The sequence below is a fragment of the Cajanus cajan genome, chromosome 2 (assembly GCF_000230855.2).
Source record: "Cajanus cajan strain Asha chromosome 2, NIPB_CcT2T_4, whole genome shotgun sequence".
Classification (NCBI taxonomy): domain Eukaryota; kingdom Viridiplantae; phylum Streptophyta; class Magnoliopsida; order Fabales; family Fabaceae; genus Cajanus; species Cajanus cajan.
This window is the reverse complement of record NC_138518.1, coordinates 65,945,289-65,967,370: the sequence shown is the minus strand read 5'-3', so window position 1 is coordinate 65,967,370 and position 22,082 is coordinate 65,945,289. Positions and strand designations below refer to the sequence as shown.

The 22,082-nt window shown below is 33.3% G+C and overlaps 1 protein-coding gene across 5 annotated transcripts; it reads left to right on the top strand.

Annotated features, from left to right (window-relative positions):
• Positions 1 to 259: 259 nt before the first annotated feature.
• On the top strand, positions 260 to 21,528 carry LOC109815503 (putative LRR receptor-like serine/threonine-protein kinase RFK1). Of its 5 annotated transcripts, XM_020380250.3 has the most exons (26): positions 260 to 426; positions 549 to 589; positions 2,385 to 2,556; positions 2,692 to 2,763; positions 2,912 to 2,980; positions 3,055 to 3,126; positions 3,516 to 3,587; positions 3,690 to 3,761; positions 3,843 to 3,914; positions 4,040 to 4,111; positions 4,213 to 4,284; positions 4,374 to 4,445; positions 14,334 to 14,402; positions 14,745 to 14,810; positions 15,454 to 15,516; positions 15,821 to 15,865; positions 15,946 to 15,989; positions 16,778 to 16,951; positions 17,102 to 17,169; positions 17,240 to 17,438; positions 17,820 to 17,969; positions 19,035 to 19,153; positions 19,244 to 19,454; positions 19,858 to 20,092; positions 20,175 to 20,325; positions 20,689 to 21,528. In XM_020380250.3, exons 1-26 carry the CDS (start codon positions 275 to 277, stop codon positions 21,016 to 21,018), a joined length of 2,934 nt encoding a protein of 977 aa, XP_020235839.2. In that variant the 5' UTR covers positions 260 to 274; the 3' UTR covers positions 21,019 to 21,528. The 5 variants fall into 5 exon arrangements, with proteins under 5 accessions (XP_020235839.2, XP_020235838.2, XP_082924876.1 ...); XM_020380249.3 differs by having other exon boundaries at positions 16,778 to 17,169; XM_083068750.1 differs by lacking the exons at positions 260 to 426; positions 549 to 589 and adding an exon at positions 1,457 to 1,544 and having other exon boundaries at positions 16,778 to 17,169.
• The last annotated feature ends 554 nt before the right edge of the window (positions 21,529 to 22,082 follow it).

Here is a 22,082-nt window from a genome sequence, read left to right as displayed (position 1 = left end):
ATCAAGTTATATATTTTTTTAACAAATTTTAACTAATTAAAAAATGTGCTTTTAACATTTCTCGTACATGAATAATCCATAAAAGTTATATTATAATAACTCCCCTCTTAATAAATATATCTCTGAAATAAATTTCATAAAAAATCTTAAGCGTCAAACCTGTGGTTTTAGGCAGATATAAATTACCTATCACTTTTTTTTTTTCACTGTGTCTTTATTCTTTTTATCAGTATCACTTATTTCCACCTCAATTCAATACTCATAATTCATAAACATGAAAGCAACATCACGTGCATACTCTCTTTCTGCTTTAATGATAGATTTTTCTTTTCCTTTATTAAGTCCAAGTGGATATGTCTTACCTGTCACTTTCCTTTCCTCAGCTCACTTCCAGAGGCACAAACAAGTTGAGGTTATCAAGACAAGGCAAGTATTTGTTGTTGCTGTTGCAGCTCGAAGAAACATTCTGTGTTCCCAGTGGTTGAGTTGAGGATGCTACTACCTAGGACCTTCTTTGCTTTCTTACTCTTTGCACTCTTTTGTTTCAGATGCCTAGAATATGCAGAATCCAAACTACCACAAGAGGAGGGTAAGAATCATTTTTTCTTTTTCATTCTAGTGTTTGTGGAATCCTGAACAAAGTGTCAAAAGGGTACACAAAACGCTGGTGTAGGGGGAATGACGGTGTCCCCTGTGCTTTGTTTTTGCTTGCATCATGAATCTTTCTTTATTCATCACCGTTCTCTTTTGTGTTGCTAGTAACACATCTTAGATACTTCTTCAATATTTGGTAGGTTAAGTTTGACGCATTTTACTAAAATTGTCGTTTTGCTGTAAAATGTCAGAAATTCTACCAAATAAACTAATTTGACCGTATGAACAGTCCCTTGACTTCAATTCTCCCTGCTCATCTTAATAATAGAAAAAGAATAAATGAATATATAAAAAATAAAAAAAATGGAACTAAAAATGTCTTCTTACTGTCCATTGGTATGATTTGTTTTCCTCAATTTTGAAGGGTTTTTTTTTTTTTTTTCCTCTTGTTGATCTGATTTGAAGGATAGGTTGTTGTTCCTATTTGTTCTTTACATGACAAGTGTTAAAGCACACTTGGTCCGGAATAAAAGGAATACGCCCCCTTCAGTTTATTAGCAACGAGGAAAGAGTTATGAATATTTTGGTCTTGGATAAACTTAGTTTATAAACATTTTTAAGAAAGCAAAATAGAGAGAAAAAATAAAACAAGTTTCTCCCTTAAATTAATTTATACATAAGTTATTTTATAAAAGTTACTTTTTTATTAATTTTTCTAAATTTATTTTTGATTTATATATAAGTTAATTTTAGTTTATGATCAAATTTATTTTAATTTTTTTTCCAATTGTTCTTTTTTAAAAATGCCTATAAAGAAGTTTATCTAATTAAACCTTCTATCCTTCTACGTTAGATTTAGTACGGGAAGAAGAGTAAGTCTCTATAGTTGGGGCCATTTTTTTTATTATCTGTAGTGATTTTAAGGATCAACCTCAGCTGGCTTGCTCTGGGTAAGACTCTGTTTCCTTTGCATTCCATGAATGCTTTTGCTATTTTTTGTCTAAGAATGCCATCAAGTTTGACTCAAGTCAACCTCAAAAGCCGAGTTCAAGGGGTGTGGGCTCAAGCATTATCTAATAAGCCTAATAACAACTACTTGTATAGCCTTCTTAAACAATCATAGAATTTGGGTTTGAGCCTAACTCTCAAAAAGTTAGATCTTGGAGTGAGAGTTGCCCCTAGTTAAACCAAAGACGTTAGTGAGGGTCTAAACAGTTCACTATTTTAATCGTAGTTAGTCAATGTAAGATCTCCGGCAAGTTTGTAAGAAACAAGGCTGCGATAGAAATAAACAGTTGACATTCAAAAGGTCATGTTGAGTAATTCAACTGAAGTTTTCACACAAATAATTCACTGAGAAATCATTTTTGATGGTATTAATTCTGAGGTTATTTGTTATAAACGGTGTCAAATTCTCTATAAGAAACTTATTGTATATTTTACCTTAGGTGTGTAAATATCTCGTTATTCTCTTTAGAATTTTCTTAGATTTTTCTATCAAATTTTTAAGCCAATCAATCATTGTACACAACTTATAAATATACATAATATTTTGTGCAGTTGACTGAAACTACTAACAACACTTGATCACTTCTGAAATGTTTTTACTCGTCCATGGTCGATACCAATTTAGATAGTGAATCTAGTGTCAGTTCCACATATTATATTTGGAGATACCTTATATCAAGCTTTATTAAGTTCCAACTTCCATTTTATTTTTTATTGTTTTTTTTTCTTATTCTATACAACTTGATTTGTTATGTCATAATTATATTGTCAAATTTTTTCAGTTGATGCTCTTAAGGAAATCACTAGCACGATGGGTGCCACCTATTGGGAGTTTGATAGTGATTCTTGTCATATTAAAATGCTGGGATTAACACCAGAGCCACATAAAGGAAATCCAAGCAGCATTGATTGTGATTGCAATTTTGAAAATAACACCTGTCATGTAGTAAGGATGTAAAAATCTCTATCTTAGCCTGAATGCTTTGAAGTAATTTATGTTCTTCTATATTCATTGATATAGCTAGCTGTTTATATATTTAATCTATTGTTTCCTTTTAGTCCTTTTAAAAATAATTTTCCATGTTTTAGTATCTTCAAGTGGTACAATCTTCCTGGCATGCTTCCACCTCAATTGGTTAAGCTTCCTTACCTCAGAGTGATGTAAGAAACTTTGAACACCTTAAAAATACTTCTGTATTTGTCTAATTAAAATTTAGATTCTTGTTTTTTTTGTCTGAGCTTATTTTTGTTCCCATCTTGGTTGAACTTGTCACCTTGCCAATTAAAATGAAATTTGCTCTCATCGTAGTGATTTTGCTTCCAACTACCTAAGTGGTACGATCCCAAAGGAATGGGGTTCAATAAAATTAACTTTCATGTAAGTTCTTATCAAATAATTGAATTATTCATCAAGTTACTTGCCTTTTGTATTAAATACAATATATTGTGCAGCTCTCTATTTGTTAATCGTTTATCAGGGGAAATTCCTATGGAGTTGTCAAATATTACCACTCTAACATATCTGTAAGTTAATAAATAAACTTTCTCACTTATTTATTTTCTGAAGATTTATGTTCATTGAAATTCAAAGGTGAAACTAAATTTCTGGCTCATATTTCTTTTGCCATAATATAATTCTGGAAGTTTCAAGCAGTATTCTGGCCATGTATTGTGATTACTTATCAAGTACGTAGTTTCAATTCTTAAAGTGTTGGAATGCAAACAAGTCACACATAGATAAAATAAGAGAAAAAAATAATAATTTATAAGGCACACATATTCCAATGATCGTGAGGTTTTTTGGATGATGATCAAAAACAAAATCTTAAGAATTTAGATCTAAAGCGGACAATATCTCAAATAACCCCTACTTTTTTCTCTCTCACTTTTTTTTTCGTCTGAACTCAAATCAGGAACCTTGAAGCCAACCGTTTTTCTGGTGTTGTTCCCCCTGAACTTGGAAGTCTATTTAATCTGCAGACTTTGTGAGACAATGAATTTCTATTTATTTTCCAAGATTGACAATAAATTTGAAAGATTGAACACTCGGTATCTGATGGTTTTTACTTGCAATGTTATCTTTGAAGGATTTTATCATCCAATAAATTGTCTGGGAAGTTACCAGTGACATTTGCTAGGTTGCAGAATTTGACAGATTTGTAAGTTCCGATTAACTGTTTTATTTTGAAAGTAAATACCGAAACATTCCCTGATAAAGATCATTTTATGGTGCACTACAGGAGGATAAGTGATAACAGTTTCAACGGGAAAATACCTAGCTTCATACAGAATTGGAAATTGCTTCAAAGACTGTGAGATTACATTTCATTTTTATTCTTCTTGTTTTTAACAATACTTCAAATGCACTCTAACTTTTTACAATAAAGTCTTTATTACTTTAAGATAGGCATTATCATTATAATGTGCATCATTGTAGAGAAATGCATGCAAGTGGACTGGAGGGACCTATCCCATCAAGTATATCTCTTTTGAGAAATTTAAGTCGGTTGTAAGTATATTGCCTACTATTTTTTTTTTTATTAGTTTAATGTTTCCTCCGGTTTATCTCATTACATCTATATTTAGCTCATGGCGCCAAATTTGATACAGGAGGATCAGTGATATCAATGGTCCAAGTCAGGATTTTCCTAATTTAAGCAACATGACAGGAATGACGATATTGTATGTTGAGTTCTGAGTTATAAAATAGTTGACATATTTTCTGTGCTATTGTTTAATTTAAAGTAATTCACGCTATTCAATTTAATTAGGGCTTTGAGAAATTGTCATATTACTGGAGAGCTTCCTGGCTACTTTTGGAATATGGAGAGTTTGAATATGTTGTAAGTAGGAATTTTAAATTTTTTATGCCAAGGTTTGCTTTTCTTTCTTAATTATTGAAGCAAATACAAATTCCTATACATGCATAGATACTTACAAAGATATTGGTACTAGTATATAAAAATATCGTTAAAACAAAAAGAAAAATAAGAGTTTATAAAACACATACATATTTCATTAGATAAAGGATTTTTGAGTGATGAATAAAAGTAAAACTATAAAGGTGTAAGTTTAAAGTGAACAATAATCTTAATAGGAGAGTCGTCAGTTGATTTGATGAGAACTAATAATCCATAATGTGACATCTTCTATCTTGTATGTCATAACACATAATATAATATAAAACCGAAATGCCTCTATATAATACATAAACTCAAAATTCATACGGGTAAAAAGGATCACAATGTTAACATAAATTATATTTAATGGAAATAACAAATTACAAATGAATTAAAATCAACTACTCAATTTAAATAACATGAATCAAATCCTAACTAATTCTCAGTATTACGTGTTCTATCAAAGCAAAATTCAACATTGAGAACTAGGCCTCATCAACAATATCCTCGACACCATGTTAATGATCACCTACAACAGCTACAAAAAAAAATAATACAAAAGAAAAGGAAGTGAAAAATATTTCACTTTGCCACACGGTGCAGGAATACAAATAACATAAACAATTACACATCATCATATTTAATTCATTCATAGCATAATGAACAACAACAAATAAGATTATAACACATATGCAATAGACACGGATTACATGTCATCATACATGTGACGCTAGTAAAAATATCATACTTGTGCATTAGTCTAGGAGTACATGTTTGTTGAGCTTAGGGGAGCTGAAGACTTTAAGAGTTTTGATGATGACAACCCATGAACTAATCCATGAACCAATATTCACTTAACTTCTTATTGTGCCATATTGTGCCACGAACCACCTGCACAACACACACACACAAGCACAATACCTGCAAACAACAACTAAACACACAATACATAATACCATTTCTCCCCCTTCGGCATTATCAAAAACAAAGTAAGCCAAGGTTAACAAAGAATTGCCATGTACAGATTCTCTCCAGCAATATTATCATAAATGAACCAATTTTGGTTCTGCAACTCAAACCAAATTTTAACCAATTTGTGATGCCAATTGTGCACCATATCACAAACCAAACCAAATCAAGTCAAGATAGTCATTTTCACAGTACAAAAACAGAGTATTCCAAAGCACAAATAATCACATGCATTAATAAAATGTCATCCCGAGACATTTGTGCATGGTTGTGCAACCTTGGTTTTAACATTCAGGCAATAATGAAAGAAATTAAACGAGAGTTTTTCTTCATACCTCCCGCCAAAAATTTCTTGTAGTTGGTGTTAGATGGAACCCTTTGACAGTCCCGGAATGTTGTCAGTTCTTCAAAATCCCCGAAATTGAATGGTTGGGGTTTCTCCTTTCCGGTTCCGCTCAGCCCAGCAACCGCTTTCAATGTAGGTCCATCCAGCCTGATTAACTTCCCCTTAATGACAGATTGCATAACCCCATCATTAGTGGAGGCAAAACAGAGGAATAACCTGATTAGCTCCGGATAATAGGGTCCTCCCATTTCCAAGAACGCCTTCAACTTCTGATGCTCCAAAAGGGTTGGAAAGCTAAACCCCTCGTTCTTGAACCAATCAAGCTTCAAGGTCTTCGGAGGAATGATTCTCCGACCGGCGTAACACTCAAAATAGTATTCTTGAGCTTTCTCATCCGCAAACCACTTCGTGATTAGCTGCCCAGAGGGAAGAGGACGCTTGCTCCCCCTCACTTCGAGCTTCTTGGGCCTTTTGGAAGAAGATGCCATGGTTGGGTCTTGTAAACCTTCTTGCTAAAAGATAGTGGATCAAATCTTAATCAGGTGGTGATTAAGGACTGGATGTAGGTCACATGTGGAGTGGCTGAACCAGTATAAAAGACTTGTGCAATCTTCTTCAACCTTATCTCTTATTTTGTAATTTTGTTGGTTGTGCTTTAAAGAAGATAAAACTTGATTAACATGTGTATGTGAATTTTGATGGTTTAAATCTATAATTGGATATTATATTTGAACCTCATTGTCTTGTAATCAAGTTGCACATTGCATTCATATCATTGTAACAAGTCTTTAAGAGTGCTTCATTTGAAAATTCTGTCATAGAAAAGTTTTGATTGAATTTAAGATCCAAAAACTCTAATAAATTTTTAAAGGGTCATTGAATCCAATTCATCCCCCCTCTTGGATTGGGCCATTCTTTTCTAACAATTGGTATCAGAGCTTTGTTTAACACGTGACAAGCAGTGTTAATAGCATCAGCCCAAAAATATTTTGGCAAGTTTGTTTCATTCAACATTGTTCTAGCAAGTTCTTCTAAGGACCTATTTTTCCTCTCAACAACCCCATTTTGTTGAGGTGTCCTAGGTGCTGAGAAATTATGGTTTATACCATGTTCCTCACAGAATTTTTGAAACATTATGTTTTGAAACTCACTTCCATGATCACTTCTTATAGAGGTGATGTTTGAACACTTCTCATTTTGAACAAGTTTTGCAAATTTTCTAAAGGCATTAAAAACATCATTTTTGTTTGCAAGAAACATAACCCATGTGTATCTAGAATAGTCATCAACAATTACTAAGCCATAGTAGTTTCCGCCTAAGCTCATTGTTCTTGATGGACCAAACAAATCCATGTGAATTAATTGCAAAGGTCTAGATGTTGAAATCTGATTTTTACTTTTAAAGCTAGCCTTCACTTGCTTGCCCTTTTGACAAGCATCACATAGTTTGTCTTTTCCAAACTTGAGTTTAGGTAGACCAACCACTAATTCTTTCCTACACAGTTTATTTAGGTGATCCATATGAATGTGTGCAGCTCTCCTATGCCAAAGCCATATGTTTTCTTCTTGAGTTATTAGACACTTAGTGTTTGACATTGTTATAGAGTGTTCTAAGTCAAGCATGTATATATTGTCAATTCTTTTACCAATGAATCTGATTTCTTTACTCTTTTTATCACATATCAAGCAACATGTATTATCAAATTCAATTTTAAAGCCTTTATCACTCAATTGACTAATACTCAGCAAATTATGTTTCAAGCCATCAACAAGCAAAACATTTTCAATCAATGTTTGAGAGGAGGAATTACCAACATTGCCATGGCCAATAATTTTGCCTTTATTGTTGTCACCATAGGTAACATACCCTTCATTCTTCAATTTCAGACTTGAGAATTTGGAGGGATCCCCGGTCATGTGCCTTGAGCAGCCACTATCAAGATACCACAGTAAATTTTTTGCCCTCAAGCATTCCTACAACATAAATTTAGAGGAAAAATTTAGGTACCCATGTGGAGGGTCCTTGTTGGTTAGTTCTCAGCCTTTGACTCTTCTCAACCCAAATCATTTTTCCACTTGGAACTCCATATTTTCTTGAATAGCAGTTCCTAATTGTATGACCTTTTTTACAATAATAAAAACAAGTTGCTTGTCTAGAAAAGTTGCTTTTGAGTTTTCTAAAATTTTGACTTTTCACAAAAGCTACTTTCTTTGACACAATTGGTATGCTTGTACTTGGATTAAAGCCAAGTCCACTCCTATCAAAAGTGTTTCTTTGTTTTCCCAAAAGAATATTCAAATTTGCATTTCCCTTTGTGAACCTTGCAAGTGTGGATTTTAAGTCAGCATTTTCTTTTTCAAAAACTTTGCAATGTTCACAAACATCTTTTGAGGAATGAGCTTCACTAAAGTTAAACATAGTTTGAAGATTTTCATGCTCATGCTTCAAATCTTCAAGCTCTTGTTCAGCTTCAATTAAAGCATTTTCATACCATTTCAGCTTGTTTTTCAACTTTGAATTTAAGGCACCTAATTTGACAGCTTCTTCATGAATTTGTATAAAAGCTTCTTGAAGCTGATCATAATCCGGATTGGATTCAAGGTCAGAGTCACTTACAATTGTGTCATGGTCAGTTCCAGCCATCAAGCACAGGTTGTTCTCCTCACATTCAGATTCATCACTTGATGTGCTTGAGTCATTATCTTCCCAAGCAATGTAGGCTCTCTTTCCTTTTGCATTTTTCTTAATTTTCTTCTCCTCTTGTTGCTTCTTCAAGAGATTTGGACACTCAGCTTTCATGTGTCCCGGTTTACCACATTCAAAGCAATTAAAGGAGGATGTGCTTGCTTCCTCTTTCTTGTTTGACTTCTTATTGAATTTGTAGGGGGAATTCTTCTTTCTTCTCATGAACTTTCTGAACTTCTTTACCAGCAGATTGAAGTTCTCGGTTTCGGAATCATCGGAGCTTGTTTCTTCACACACCTCTTTACCTTTGGCAGATTTCAAGGCTTTCAATGACACTCCTTTGCCTTTCTTATCTTGCTGCTCATGTTCATCAAATATGTGCAGCTTTTGCTCATGCTCCCTTAATTTCCCAAAGAGAGTAGCTAATGTCAAGGAGGTCAAATCCTTTGATTCTTCAATGACTGTCACCTTTGCTTGCCATGATCTATCCAAGCATTGCAGCACTTTTAGATTCAGCTCTTCCTTTTCAAATTTCCTGCCAAGGTCAACAAGGTGATTTATCAAGTGTGTAAATCTTTTTTGAAAATCAGAAATAGATTCACCATTTTGCATTCTAAACAGCTCATATTCTCTAATGAAAGTATGCTTTCTTGATCTCTTTACATCGCTTGTTCCTTCATGAGTGACTTGCAAAGTGTCCCACATTTCTTTAGCAGATAAGCATTGTGAAATTCTGAAAAATTCATCAATAGACAATGCAGATGTTATGATGTTTTTGGCTCTTTTGTCATGTTGGGCTTTTCTCTTTTCCTCATCACTCCACTCACTCCAATGTTTTTCCTTAAGCTCACCATCATCATTCTTTTTCATAGGGATATAGGGTCCATTTTCTATAGCATCCCATACAGCAATATCAATAGCTTCAATGAAAATTCTCATCCTAATCTTCCAATAGACATAATTTTCACCATTGAAAATAGGAGGTCTATGTATAGAGACACCCTCACCATAGGGTAGGTTGTTGTTGGCCATTTTTAAATCTTGAATAACTCTCAAGAACCTTGCTCTAGATACCAATTGTTAGAAAAGAATGGCCCAATCCAAGAGGGGGGGTGAATTGGATTCAATGACCCTTTAAAAATTTATCAGAGTTTTTGGATCTTAAATTCAATCAAAACTTTTCTATGACAGAATTTTCAAATGAAGCACTCTTAAAGACTTGTTACAATGATATGAATGCAATGTGCAACTTGATTACAAGACAATGAGGTTCAAATATAATATCCAATTATAGATTTAAACCATCAAAATTCACATACACATGTTAATCAAGTTTTATCTTCTTTAAAGCACAACCAAGAAATTACAAAATAAGAGATGAGGTTGAAGAAGATTGCACAAGTCTTTTATACTGGTTCAGCCACTCCACATGTGACCTACATCCAGTCCTTAATCACCACCTGATTAAGATTTGATCCACTATCTTTTAGCAAGAAGGTTTACAAGACCCAACCATGGCATCTTCTTCCAAAAGGCCCAAGAAACTCGAAGTGAGGGGGAGCAAGCGTCCTCTTCCCTCTGGGCAGCTAATCACGAAGTTGAAGGCGTTCTTGGAAATGGAAGGACCCTATTATCCGGAGCTAATCAGGTTATTCCTCTGTTTTGCCTCCACTAATGATGGGGTTATGCAATTTGTCATTAAGGGGAAGTTAATCAGGCTGGATGGACCTACATTGAAAGCGGTTGCTGGGCTGAGCGGAACCGGAAAGGAGAAACCCCAACCATTCAATTTCGGGGATTTTGAAGAACTGACAACGTTCCGGGACTGTCAAAGGGTTCTATCTAACACCAACTACGAGAAATTTTTGGCGCGAGGTATGAAGAAAAACTCTCGTTTAATTTCTTTCATTATTGCCTGGATGTTAAAACCAAGGTTGCACAACCATGCACAAATGTCTCGGGATGACATTTTATTAATGCATGTGATTATTTGTGCTTTGGAATACTCTGTTTTTGTACTGTGAAAATGACTATCTTGACTTGATTTGGTTTGGTTTGTGATATGGTGCACAATTGGCATCACAAATTGGTTAAAATTTGGTTTGAGTTGCAGAACCAAAATTGGTTCATTTATGATAATATTGCTGGAGAGAATCTGTACATGGCAATTCTTTGTTAACCTTGGCTTACTTTGTTTTTGATAATGCCGAAGGGGGAGAAATGGTATTGTGTATTGTGTGTTTAGTTGTTGTTTGCAGGTATTGTGCTTGTGTGTGTGTGTTGTGCAGGTGGTTCGTGGCACAATATGGCACAATAAGAAGTTAAGTGAATATTAGTTCATGGGTTGTCATCATCAAAAAGGGGGAGATTGTTGAGCTTAGGGGAGCTGAAGACTTTAAGAGTTTTGATGATCACAACAACTTGGAGACAACAAGTGTACAACAACAACATTGAACACAAAAACAAAGTCAAGGAAGAGTCAAGAAAAATACCTTGAAGTATAGCTATGTTACATAGCTTAGGAAGCAAATTGTTATGAATGAATTGTTATATTTGTGTCTGTGTGTGCTTTGTGCATTGAGCAAATCTTGTCTAGAATCAAGTAGGGAGTAGATGATGATGAGTTAAACATTGAAAAATTATTTTGAGACTTAAAATGAAGTTTTAAGAACTGACTCAAAATAATCGATTATTGTTAAATATAATCGATTATTTCAGCAAGTGGGCTAAGTGGAATGCCTTGCTGTAATAATCGATTATTTACCAAAATAATCGATTATTTCAGGAACAACTCTCTGGAATAATCGATTATCCAGCTAAATAATCGATTAAATTGTTCTTGATTGATTTCCAGAAATCTAAAGAACAAAATAATCGATTATTCTTTAAAATAATCGATTATCTGGGTTTGAATTTTTATAAATAGTTTGAACTCTTTTGAAACTTCATAACATTGAGTAAAAACTGATAATCAACTGGTAAAAACGTTTTAGAGAGTCTGTGTGACATCTTGGAGAGTTTTCTTTGTGAAATCCAAGAGAAAAACGTTTGTGAAAAGCTTGTGAGGAAATCATCATCATCATCATACTCTTGAAAGAGGAAGACAAAGATTTGTTCAAGAATTCCAGGTGAATTCGTTTCATTTTATTCTTTGTGAATCTTTGTGAAAAATCTTGAGAAGGGTTTCTCAAGTGGTGAAGTTTCTTGTAGTGGGTTCTACAAGGGTTACTTTCTTAGGGTCAAGAAAGTGGTTATCTTTTTGTAGTGAAGTATATGCATGTGTGTGCTTGTAAACCTTCTTGCTAAAAGATAGTGGATCAAATCTTAATCAGGTGGTGATTAAGGACTGGATGTAGGTCACATGTGGAGTGGCTGAACCAGTATAAAAGACTTGTGCAATCTTCTTCAACTTTATCTCTTATTTTGTAATTTCTTGGTTGTGCTTTAAAGAAGATAAAACTTGATTAACATGTGTATGTGAATTTTGATGGTTTAAATCTATAATTGGATATTATATTTGAACCTCATTGTCTTGTAATCAAGTTGCACATTGCATTCATATCATTGTAACAAGTCTTTAAGAGTGCTTCATTTGAAAATTCTGTCATAGAAAAGTTTTGATTGAATTTAAGATCCAAAAACTCTGATAAATTTTTAAAGGGTCATTGAATCCAATTCACCCCCCCTCTTGGATTGGGCCATTCTTTTCTAACAATGTTGAGTCACATCTTCCACACACTCTCACTAGAAGGACATATTATTAGGATCTCGTCAAGATAACTAAGTCGTGCAAGATACATCCCATGCTTACGAGGGCAAGATTGAGACTTCGAAACCGAGTTATCTCCGAGGTTGTTTCCCAAACTTTTACACAAGGGACTTCTACATTCTCACTAAAAGAACATACTATCATGGTCTCATTAAGATAACTAAGTTATACAAGATACTTTCCATGCTCACGAGGGAAAGATTGGGACTTCCAAACTAAGTTATCTCCAAGGTTGTTTCCCAAACTTTTACATATGGGACCTTTTCTAGCATTGTATTCCATATCATACCCCTTCAAAAACATTTTGTGCTTATGATACATGACAAACAAACTTTATGCATCACATTCACATGATTTCATAATCTCACATTTTACACATTCATCATATCTCATTACTCATTAGATGCCTTCATATATTTATCAATGGAGTTCAATTCACATCCACATCATTACATTACAAGAGTCAACTCACGCCCAGCGGAAGCGTCACAAGAAACCCTTGGAGTTTTTGTTCCTGATGAGGGTCATCCACACCTAATGCGAGAGACCCCGAAAACAAATTTTTCTCTCGACCTTGACGACACCCGATGCACCTCAAGTAGCGTTTGATGACATATAAAAAAACACATGCAACACAAAACATAAAATTTTGAGTCACACCCTAAATCACCAAAACATACAATTTAATGGTAAAAGAGTTCTATATCATGCAATTAATATTCAATATCCCTCAATTTACACATACAACTATTATCTCTTCACCATCATCATAACAAGTTTCCTTAGTGTTTCTCATGGGAACCTACAGGGCCCCAAATCATATAATTACCATCCCAAAATGTACGTAAAATTAATAATACATTTAGACAATTCATAACATTAATCTTGCACAAGAAAAATAAGAAGTAAAACAAAGGATTTTATAAGAAAACGCCTCTTTTAAAAATCTTAATCTCCCTCTTACCCTCTAGTTAAAACATAATAACCACCATGATTATCCCGAAATTTTCTTCTCTTATTTAATAAAATATTATATTATCCTTTAATAAAATATCATATATTATATTTTAAATATATTACATAATTAAAACAAATATATAACAACTCTTGTTAATAAAATAAAATATCAAAATTATTAATAAAATTCTTATATTATCTTTCATGAAAAATGGAGTGTTATAGATAACCCACACAAACAAAACAACAATAACAAAAATGCAATATAAAGACAAACACCTTGAATGGGAGATTAGGTCTTTTATTTAAAGGGAAGATTGTTGGTATACAAAAATCTTTACATCGTTAAGATTAAATAATAAATAAAAGTTTATAAAACACACACGTAGAACAAAATATGGAGAGCTGTGTGTAAATAATAGATAAAAATAAGATATAACATTCCTCCTCTAAATATATTCCTCTAGATATCCTGCCTTGTGTATGCAGCCGCGTTAAATCTTGGGGCCAGCTATCCCACCCTTTGAGGTGCCTCCAACGTAGCGAGGAGATTAGTCACTGCTGTCGGCGGTGGATACTCCAGGAACGAACCTAAAAAAAATATATCCCTCTCAAAACAATTACAAACATAACCTTTCATACATTAATAACATATAAATCCTCCTAATTTAAGTGTTAAAACAGTTTCTAATGATATAAATACGTTATTACAGATATTTAAATATTAAATTGCTACTATTTTCTAGCAATAATTGTCATAACTACCCCTAACACTCAGTTCCTATCGTCACTTCCAGCTGAAAATTCAGCCTTGTTTTCAAGGTTGAAAGCAGGAAATTAGTTCTTCATCATTATCTATATCATCTTTAATAGAAATTACTTCATCTTCGATATCTCCCAAAATTACCAATTTTAACTGTTTCTCTACACATGTAAGTGATAGAACTTAAAAGTATAATCCCCTGCTTTTCTTTTCAGTTTTCACCAATTCTTGGTATGCTAAATGGATCAAGCTCTTTTTGAAAAATATATCTATAAAAACAAATACAAAACAATCCATCTTTAACTCTGGAAATATTTAAACTATTTCTTCAACATTTGTAGGGACTTTAGTTTCAATAAGCTGGTTGGTAAAATACCAGACACTCCACATGCAGGGCATCTGAGATTTCTGTAAGTGAGCTTCTCTAAATTTTAAAAAATCATGTTTGGTATATCGGTGGTTTTATGTTGGCTTCTGTTCTCTAAATTTGAAATATGCTGCATTAAACTGAAAGTAGATTAAGTAATTTACCTTCTTTCTCTCAACTATCATAAAAGAGATGAAACTTCTCTCATAAAATTAAATGTGTTGTCACGATTAAAGGCAAGTGTGGGGTGAAGGAGGTATTATTTTAATAATTATCCTCAAGTTGAGTTTGTTTTTAGAAAGAACCATGTAAGCAAACACACTAAAAGTTCCCTTTTATTGCCTCGGAGTTAATAGTAAACCCTTTTCCATTGTTTTTTTTCCAGCTTCCTAACTGGCAACATGCTAAGTGGCAATATACCCGACTCAGTCTTGCTGGATGGAAGCAGTGTGTATGTTTCTCACTAGGTCAATTTAACTTCAATATTGCGATGTATCTTTTATTGTTCCAATGCAAGTGTATTCTGAGCTGTTATTCTCACAACAAGTAGGATGAAATTTAAATTTTAAGCCCACTGACTCTATCATTTTGCTGCTGTCTGTTGGAATTCCTAATTTGTTTTGCTCTATAGTGATAAAATGATTTTGATTTTGTTACAAATTGTTCTTGTTTATACATTTCTTTATTCCTCTGCCCAACACTACGTATTTGTTAGGATACAAACAAAGTCTTATATTGTTAGAACAAGAGGATAAACTTGATTTATAAGTGCAGTCAAAGTTTTCATTCGTACGAGACTTCTTAGGTGATGATTAAAAACAAATCCATGAGAGATTAAACTCAAAGTGTATAATATCATACCAATGTGAAGATGTGTGAAAATCCTCGGTGAACAAGATATAATACTTGCAAAACAACCCTTCAGTATCCACAGTTTTCTAGCCGATGAACTTTGTATAAGTCTTCTGGTTTAATTCTTGTAAAATACTTTTGGATAGACTCTGCACTAACTGAAGAACATGACCGTGTATATGGTGGTATAATTAAAACCATCTGATTGTTGATAATATATTTTTTCTGATAATTGTATGCAGCGACCTTTCTTACAACAATTTTACATGGCAAGGACCAGATGAATCTGCTTGTAGAGATAACCTGTAAGAATGCAAAGTCTTTTGCAATAATTATTCCTGTGACTTTGTTACTTGTACATTTAAATCCTTTCACTTTCTTCATACTTTTTTCTTCTTTTAGGAAATAAAGATAATGTATGTGTTTGTGTGTGTGCACAGTAGTGTGTTGGAATGTGAGTTTTTGTTGTTTTATTATCTAAAAGGAAAGTGGTGTAAAAATGAAGTGATGAAAATGGCTTAAAAATAGCATTACTGTTATTCCTATGTATCTTCAAGTTTGATGCTATTGTAAAACTGATGATTGTTTGACGTTGTTTAACTTGGGCAGAAATTTAAACTTAAACTTGTTCCGGAGCTTCTTAGGGACCAAATTGTAAGAACCTATCTTTTTCTGTTGTTTTAATAATTTGAGTGAACTATTTTTGTATCACTGTGGTTGTCAATTCTTGACAGAGGGGGGATTCTTCCATGTTCAAATATCTCCAGTTGTCCTGCATGTAAGTGGTATTATTCTATTGGGCCCTTTTTCTCCTTTATCAAGTCTCAGAGAACTTACATGACAACTCCTTTTGCATATTCACATGTGTTATAAGATCCTATTTTCTTCAAAAATGACTGATCAATTTAAAGTTTGATTCATTTTAGCTTTGGAAGTTATAGGCACCATTGCACGTCTGCTACTGTATATATGCATGTATTCACATCACAAATAAATGAACGTACATAGATGGATAAAATGGTAGATGCTCGTGCTTGGTATGCATGTATCTATGAATATGCATACTTTTTTTTCTTCTTCTTTAAGTTGTTTTCATTTCGATTTTTCCTGTTTTAAGTTAATTGCTCAATCTTATTTATTTATTTTTATATCTTTTTTTGTCTGTACCAAATCTGGATTTGTCAAGTACATAAAGTATGATAGCTTGAGTTATAAATTTTATAATTCTTTTGTTCCTGGATTTGTTATTTTGGTGAAGAAGTTACACTGCTGAATGTGAAAAATAGGAAATATAGAATTGGATAAATGTATCACTGAATATACTCTGACAACTTAAATTCATGCTAGAAGAGCTTGACTTTAATTGAAAGTGTGTATAGGTATATTTTATCGGTATAGAGTGTACTGAATATTGATTGTTATTATTATATCACAACTTTCAAGTTATTTGAGATTGGAACAGCCAAAAAAAAAATAGTACACCATGATCATCCTAGAAGTTCATCATGGTTGATGCACAACTGGTCTGTGATATATTTTTCTCACATCATTTTTCTATTATTGCAGATTCACATTGTCTTCATGTTAATTGTGGTGGAAAGGATTTAAAGGTGATGGAAAATGATGAAAATATTCATTATGTAGGAGATGGAAATGTGTTAGGCAGTGGTGCCGCTAAATATTTTATTGATTATGAAAATCACTGGGGATTTAGCAGCACTGGGGACTTCATGGATGATGGTGATTACCTAAATTCACGTTACATTAGGTCTTTGCCATCGTCAAATTTGCCTGAATTATATAAAACAGGCCGTGTTACTCCAATTTCGCTTACTTATTTTCACTATTGCTTGGAAAATGGGAAATATACTGTAAAACTCCACTTTGCAGAAATACAATTTACAAACGATAACACATATAGAAGCCTTGGGAAGCGCTTATTTGATATTTATGTTCAGGTATTGATCAAAATATTGAAATTATGTTTTGCTGGCCACATCAGAATTTAATAAGATTGCCCTGTTGCAGGAAAGATTAGTTAGGAAGGATTTTAATATTGAAGGTGAAACACATGCTGCTCAAAAACCATATATATTGTCCATCTATAATGTCACTATAACAGACAATATTCTGGAGATTCGATTATACTGGGCTGGCAAAGGAACTACAAGGATTCCTGTTAGTGGAGTTTATGGTCCCCTCATATCAGCTTTCTCTATTGTTTCTGGTGAGTTGTATAATGATTCAGTTTGTGTGTTGTAATTTTAATGTGGGTTGACTTTTCTGTTATACCTTTGATTATAAGATAGCATTATTGGATATTTTTTCATGAATAGCGTTTAGAGGGCAAGAAATGAAGTTGTTCTATCTTAAATTGTTGGAACTTTAGAATTTTTCTTACATGCTTGAATTTGTTACATTGTATAATATTGTATAGACCTTGGAAAGTAAACATGCTTCTCTATCCATTGAGCAAGTCAATCATTAATTATGACATGGCTAAGCTGCGTTTCTTTACCTTTCTTCTGCATCAGAACAGAGGTTCTTAGTTTTGAAGTTGTGGTTCTATACTTCTAATTTAGATCTCATGCTTTTTTTTCTTTTCCAGATTCTAAACCTTGTTCAGACAAAAACAATGTAAGGCGAAAGATAATCGTTGGAGTTGGATTTAGTGTTACAGCCTTATGCCTAGTCTCTATCATAGTTGGAATCTTTTGGTGGAAGGGATACTTCGAGGGAATGATTAGGAAAATAAAAGGTAAATACCATTATGTTCATATCTTTCTGAAATTAGTTCTCTTGATTTGCTTAATTGTTTCTTATTAATGATTTCCAAGTTCAAACTTCCTGATAAGTCAAACACTTGACTTGGCATCTAGGAGCTGCGAAGTTAGCTAGGTGCTGCAAGATGTGGTTAAGATCGAATATAGTGCCCATCATGATAGACCTCATTAGGGATTCACTATGGCCAAATGCAAAGAACTTGCCTGATTTTTTAGATTGTATTTGACAGCACCACTTCCCTTGTGTAAAAGAGAACTTTCCCACTTCTTAATGTTTAAGGAAGTAATTAAGTGCCTCCAAGGGAAACTCCACCCTTTATATGTGATTCTTTGGAAAGAGTCGAGGGAGGAAGAACACATGAGAGCAATCACTGAGCAGGGCCTGACAATAAGTGGGACCAAAAGCAAATTTTGAGAATTATTTTTTCCTTTAAATGAGAGATATATATTAAGTTTTTTTTCTAACATATGAGACCTTTTGGTCAACATTTATGGCCTTTTGACTAAAATTGGAAGCAAATAGTTTTTTGTTGGTATATTTGAGGCTTAAACTTTAACAACGTCGATCCTATGATCGAGACACTTTGCACACTGCACAGCCAGCTTCAAATTTCACTGCATTTAGCTCTCTTTTTCTTTACCTAGCCAAGGTTTGCACTATCTTGATGTGAGATTCCCAACAACATCATGAAGTCATATTGATTAATTTGAAGTACCCTTGATTATTGTAATAATCAATGTCATCATCATTATGGTAAAAAGTAAATGGTATATAGTATGATTCACCCCTGTATTCCGACCTTCCCTATAACACAAGAAAAGCTTTTTCTCAATGTTGTGCATTAGGGTTTCTTTTTATAATCTTTTAATAGGCCTCATTCCCGGATCCAATTGCCTTTAAGGATTAGAGATAACTGTTTTTGTCTTCTGTGGGTGGTTTTTATGCTTATAAATTATTTGCATCCACGTAGTGGCATTATGTTGACAAGTATATCTATGTACATAACAAGCATTTGTACTTGCCTTGGTTTATTGGACAGATACTGAAAGACAAGATTCTCAGAAGGGAACATTTACGTTAAAACAAATTAGAGATGCCACGGATGATTTCAATCCCGCTAACATGATTGGAGAAGGTGGTTTTGGTCCTGTCTACAAGGTATTAGAGCGAACACCCAACTTGCTTCCGAGCTTAAAAATTTCTGTTCATCATTAGCATGCAAGATTGTAAATAACTGCTGGATTGCAGGGTCAATTATCTGATGGTACATTGATAGCTGTCAAACAACTCTCATCAAGGTCCCAGCAGGGAAACCGAGAATTTTTGAATGAGATAGGCATGATATCTTGTATGCAACACCCTAATCTTGTGAAACTTCATGGATGTTGCATGGAAGGGGATCAATTGATATTGGTGTATGAGTACATGGAAAATAATAGTCTGGCTCGTGCTTTATTCAGTGAGTTTCTATCAGTACCCAAGAGTGTAAACTGTAAACTATTATATTTGTCTTTTGCGTTGTCATTCTTTATATGTTCCGTAAGATAAGATTGCAAGTGGTCATTATGAGATATCAGTAAAAGATTATCTGATTAATCATTAACCTTAGGAAGTTTGACTTAACAGAATTATTTCCTTTTTCATTTCTCTGGGTATAAACTTAATGAGTGAATGCTATTAATAATAAGCATTTTTTCTTCCCCCGTTTTAATTCAGTTATTATTTCCCTCTGCTTGGATTTTTACACTCTTAATAGTTTTCTTTTTTCCCATTTCTATCACTTTTTTAGCAGCAAGGACACAGAAATTTGCGATCATGATTCATATTAGTTCAATTTTAACTTCTTTTTGCATCTTCTATAGGCTCAAAAACTCAACTTAAACTTGATTGGGCCACAAGGCTTAGGATCTGTATTGGCATAGCAAAAGGTCTTGCATTTCTTCATGAAGAATCCAGACTCAAGATTGTTCATCGAGACATCAAAGCTACTAATGTCTTACTGGATGGGAATTTAAACCCTAAAATATCTGACTTTGGGTTGGCTAGGCTTGATGAAGAGGAGAAGACCCATGTCATCACCCGAGTAGCTGGGACAATGTCAGCCATCTCTCTCACTTGATAATACAACTCTAAAAGTTTTGTTGACCATGAATTTGAATCTGTTAAATTTGTTTTGCAGAGGGTATATGGCCCCAGAATATGCATTATGGGGTTACCTGTCTCACAAGGCTGACGTTTATAGTTATGGAGTTGTGGTCTTGGAAGTTGTTAGTGGGAAGAACAACAACAATCAGATGCCAAATGATAACTATGTTTGCCTTTTAGACAAGGTATTCTACTATGCTTAAAAGTTTGTTTGGGTAAGCTTCTTCAAAAGCACTTCTAAAATAGGACAGAAAAATAAAATAAGTTTATCCATAAGCTAAAATTAGTGTATGAATAAACTAATTCATAAAAGTTTTCTCCTATTCACTTTTCCAAATCATATTTTTAATTTATGCTTAAACTTATAGTAAAACTTATTATGATCTTCCCTCTTATATTTTTTCTTTTACGATTTCTTTTGGAGAAGTTTATCCAAGTCCTAAATCCCTTATCCACTTTTGGCATTATGAATCCCTTTTGTTTGGTAGTTATCCAATATAAATGTGTTTTTACCATGTAAAAGAAAGTTTACAAAATTCTCATTGCAGGCATGTCATCTTCAGCGTACAGAAAACTTGATAGAGCTGGTTGATGAAAGGTTGAGATCAGAGGCAAACCCAAGTGAAGCAATAAATTTGATGAAAGTAGCTCTCTTGTGCACTGATGTATCGCCTTCAGTTAGGCCTACAATGTCTGAGGTTGTAAACATGCTTGTAGGAAGATTGAGCATTCCAGATGCTGTCCCACAACCCAGTGATTTTAGAGAAGATATAAGGTTTAAAGCCATGAGAGACATACATCAACAAAGGGAAAATCACAGTTTGAGTACAAGCCGAACAGACAATTCAAATGGAGTCATTACACTTGGCTCTCCCTAAACATTTGGCAATGACTTGGTGTTGGTTCGTCATTTCATTGTTGCTGGCCATATTACAACAACGTGAGATATACTTGGAGCATAGCTGAGGTTTAATCTTTTAGGAAAACCAACCGTAATGATCACTATTTTAGGAAATAGCAATTTTCTGCCTTTGACAATATATTCGCATCTAGACCCCTGTAAATTTCTAACTGCTCTTGAAGTGTTTTTTTTTTTTTTTTTGTTTATTTCTTTTGATAAATTATTATATGGTTCAGGATCAGATGGTCTTGGTCAATCTCGACATGATGTATAATCATATTTTTCAATTTACAAAAAAGAATTAATAATTTATCACATAGAAGTTGGTCAAGACTACGGTCCAAAATCATGTAATAATTTCTCATTTACGAGAGACTGAGTGACTCACTCACTATATAAAAGCTTTTGGTGAAACAATGTACATATCACCCCCTTGAACTTCGGGGTTAATGTAAATGTGGTGTGAATAAAAATGAGTTATTCCATATTTATATTTTGTAAAGATATATATATATATATATATATTTTTTTTTTAGAGAAACGTAATCTAATTTTAATTATGAATTTTTTATTTATAAAAAAAATGTGATACAAAACAAATTTTAAAATAATTGAAACAATTAAATCTAAATATTTAAAATATAAATAAAAAATTCCTATTAAATTTTTTTTAAAAATTATTTAGACATATTCCCAAAAAAACGCTTAATTTTACATGTCTTATTCTTATTAATCTTTTCAGCTGCCAGTTTTTTACTTTCTTCGGAGTATTGATTAACATAACGCTGGGATTCTCCATTTAGTATACACCCGTTATGCTTGAATCACAATTAACCAAATGTGTAAATTTGATTTTCACTTAATCAAGTGGTCACGAGTAATTGAATGGGTTCTTATAAAATTATTAATTCAGCGTACTACGTTAATTGAAGAACTTCTAACTTACATCATGTTAGTTGCATTTTCACAAAAAGAGAGAGAGAAAAGAAGAATTAAGATAAAATTAGAGGGTGAAATAAAATAATGATGTGAAGAGACAGA

What these genes read in the sequence shown, in the direction of transcription:
- LOC109815503 (XM_020380249.3), top strand. Translation starts at nt 275, where the DNA reads ATGAAAGCAACATCACGTGCATACTCTCTTTCTGCTTTAATGATAGAT. An exon ending in CTTCCTTACCTCAGAGTGAT is followed by an intron (nt 2,764 to 2,911) that starts GTAAGAAACTTT and finishes CTCTCATCGTAG; the next exon opens with TGATTTTGCTTCCAACTACC. An exon ending in GCAGGGCATCTGAGATTTCT is followed by an intron (nt 14,403 to 14,744) that starts GTAAGTGAGCTT and finishes TTTTTTTTCCAG; the next exon opens with CTTCCTAACTGGCAACATGC.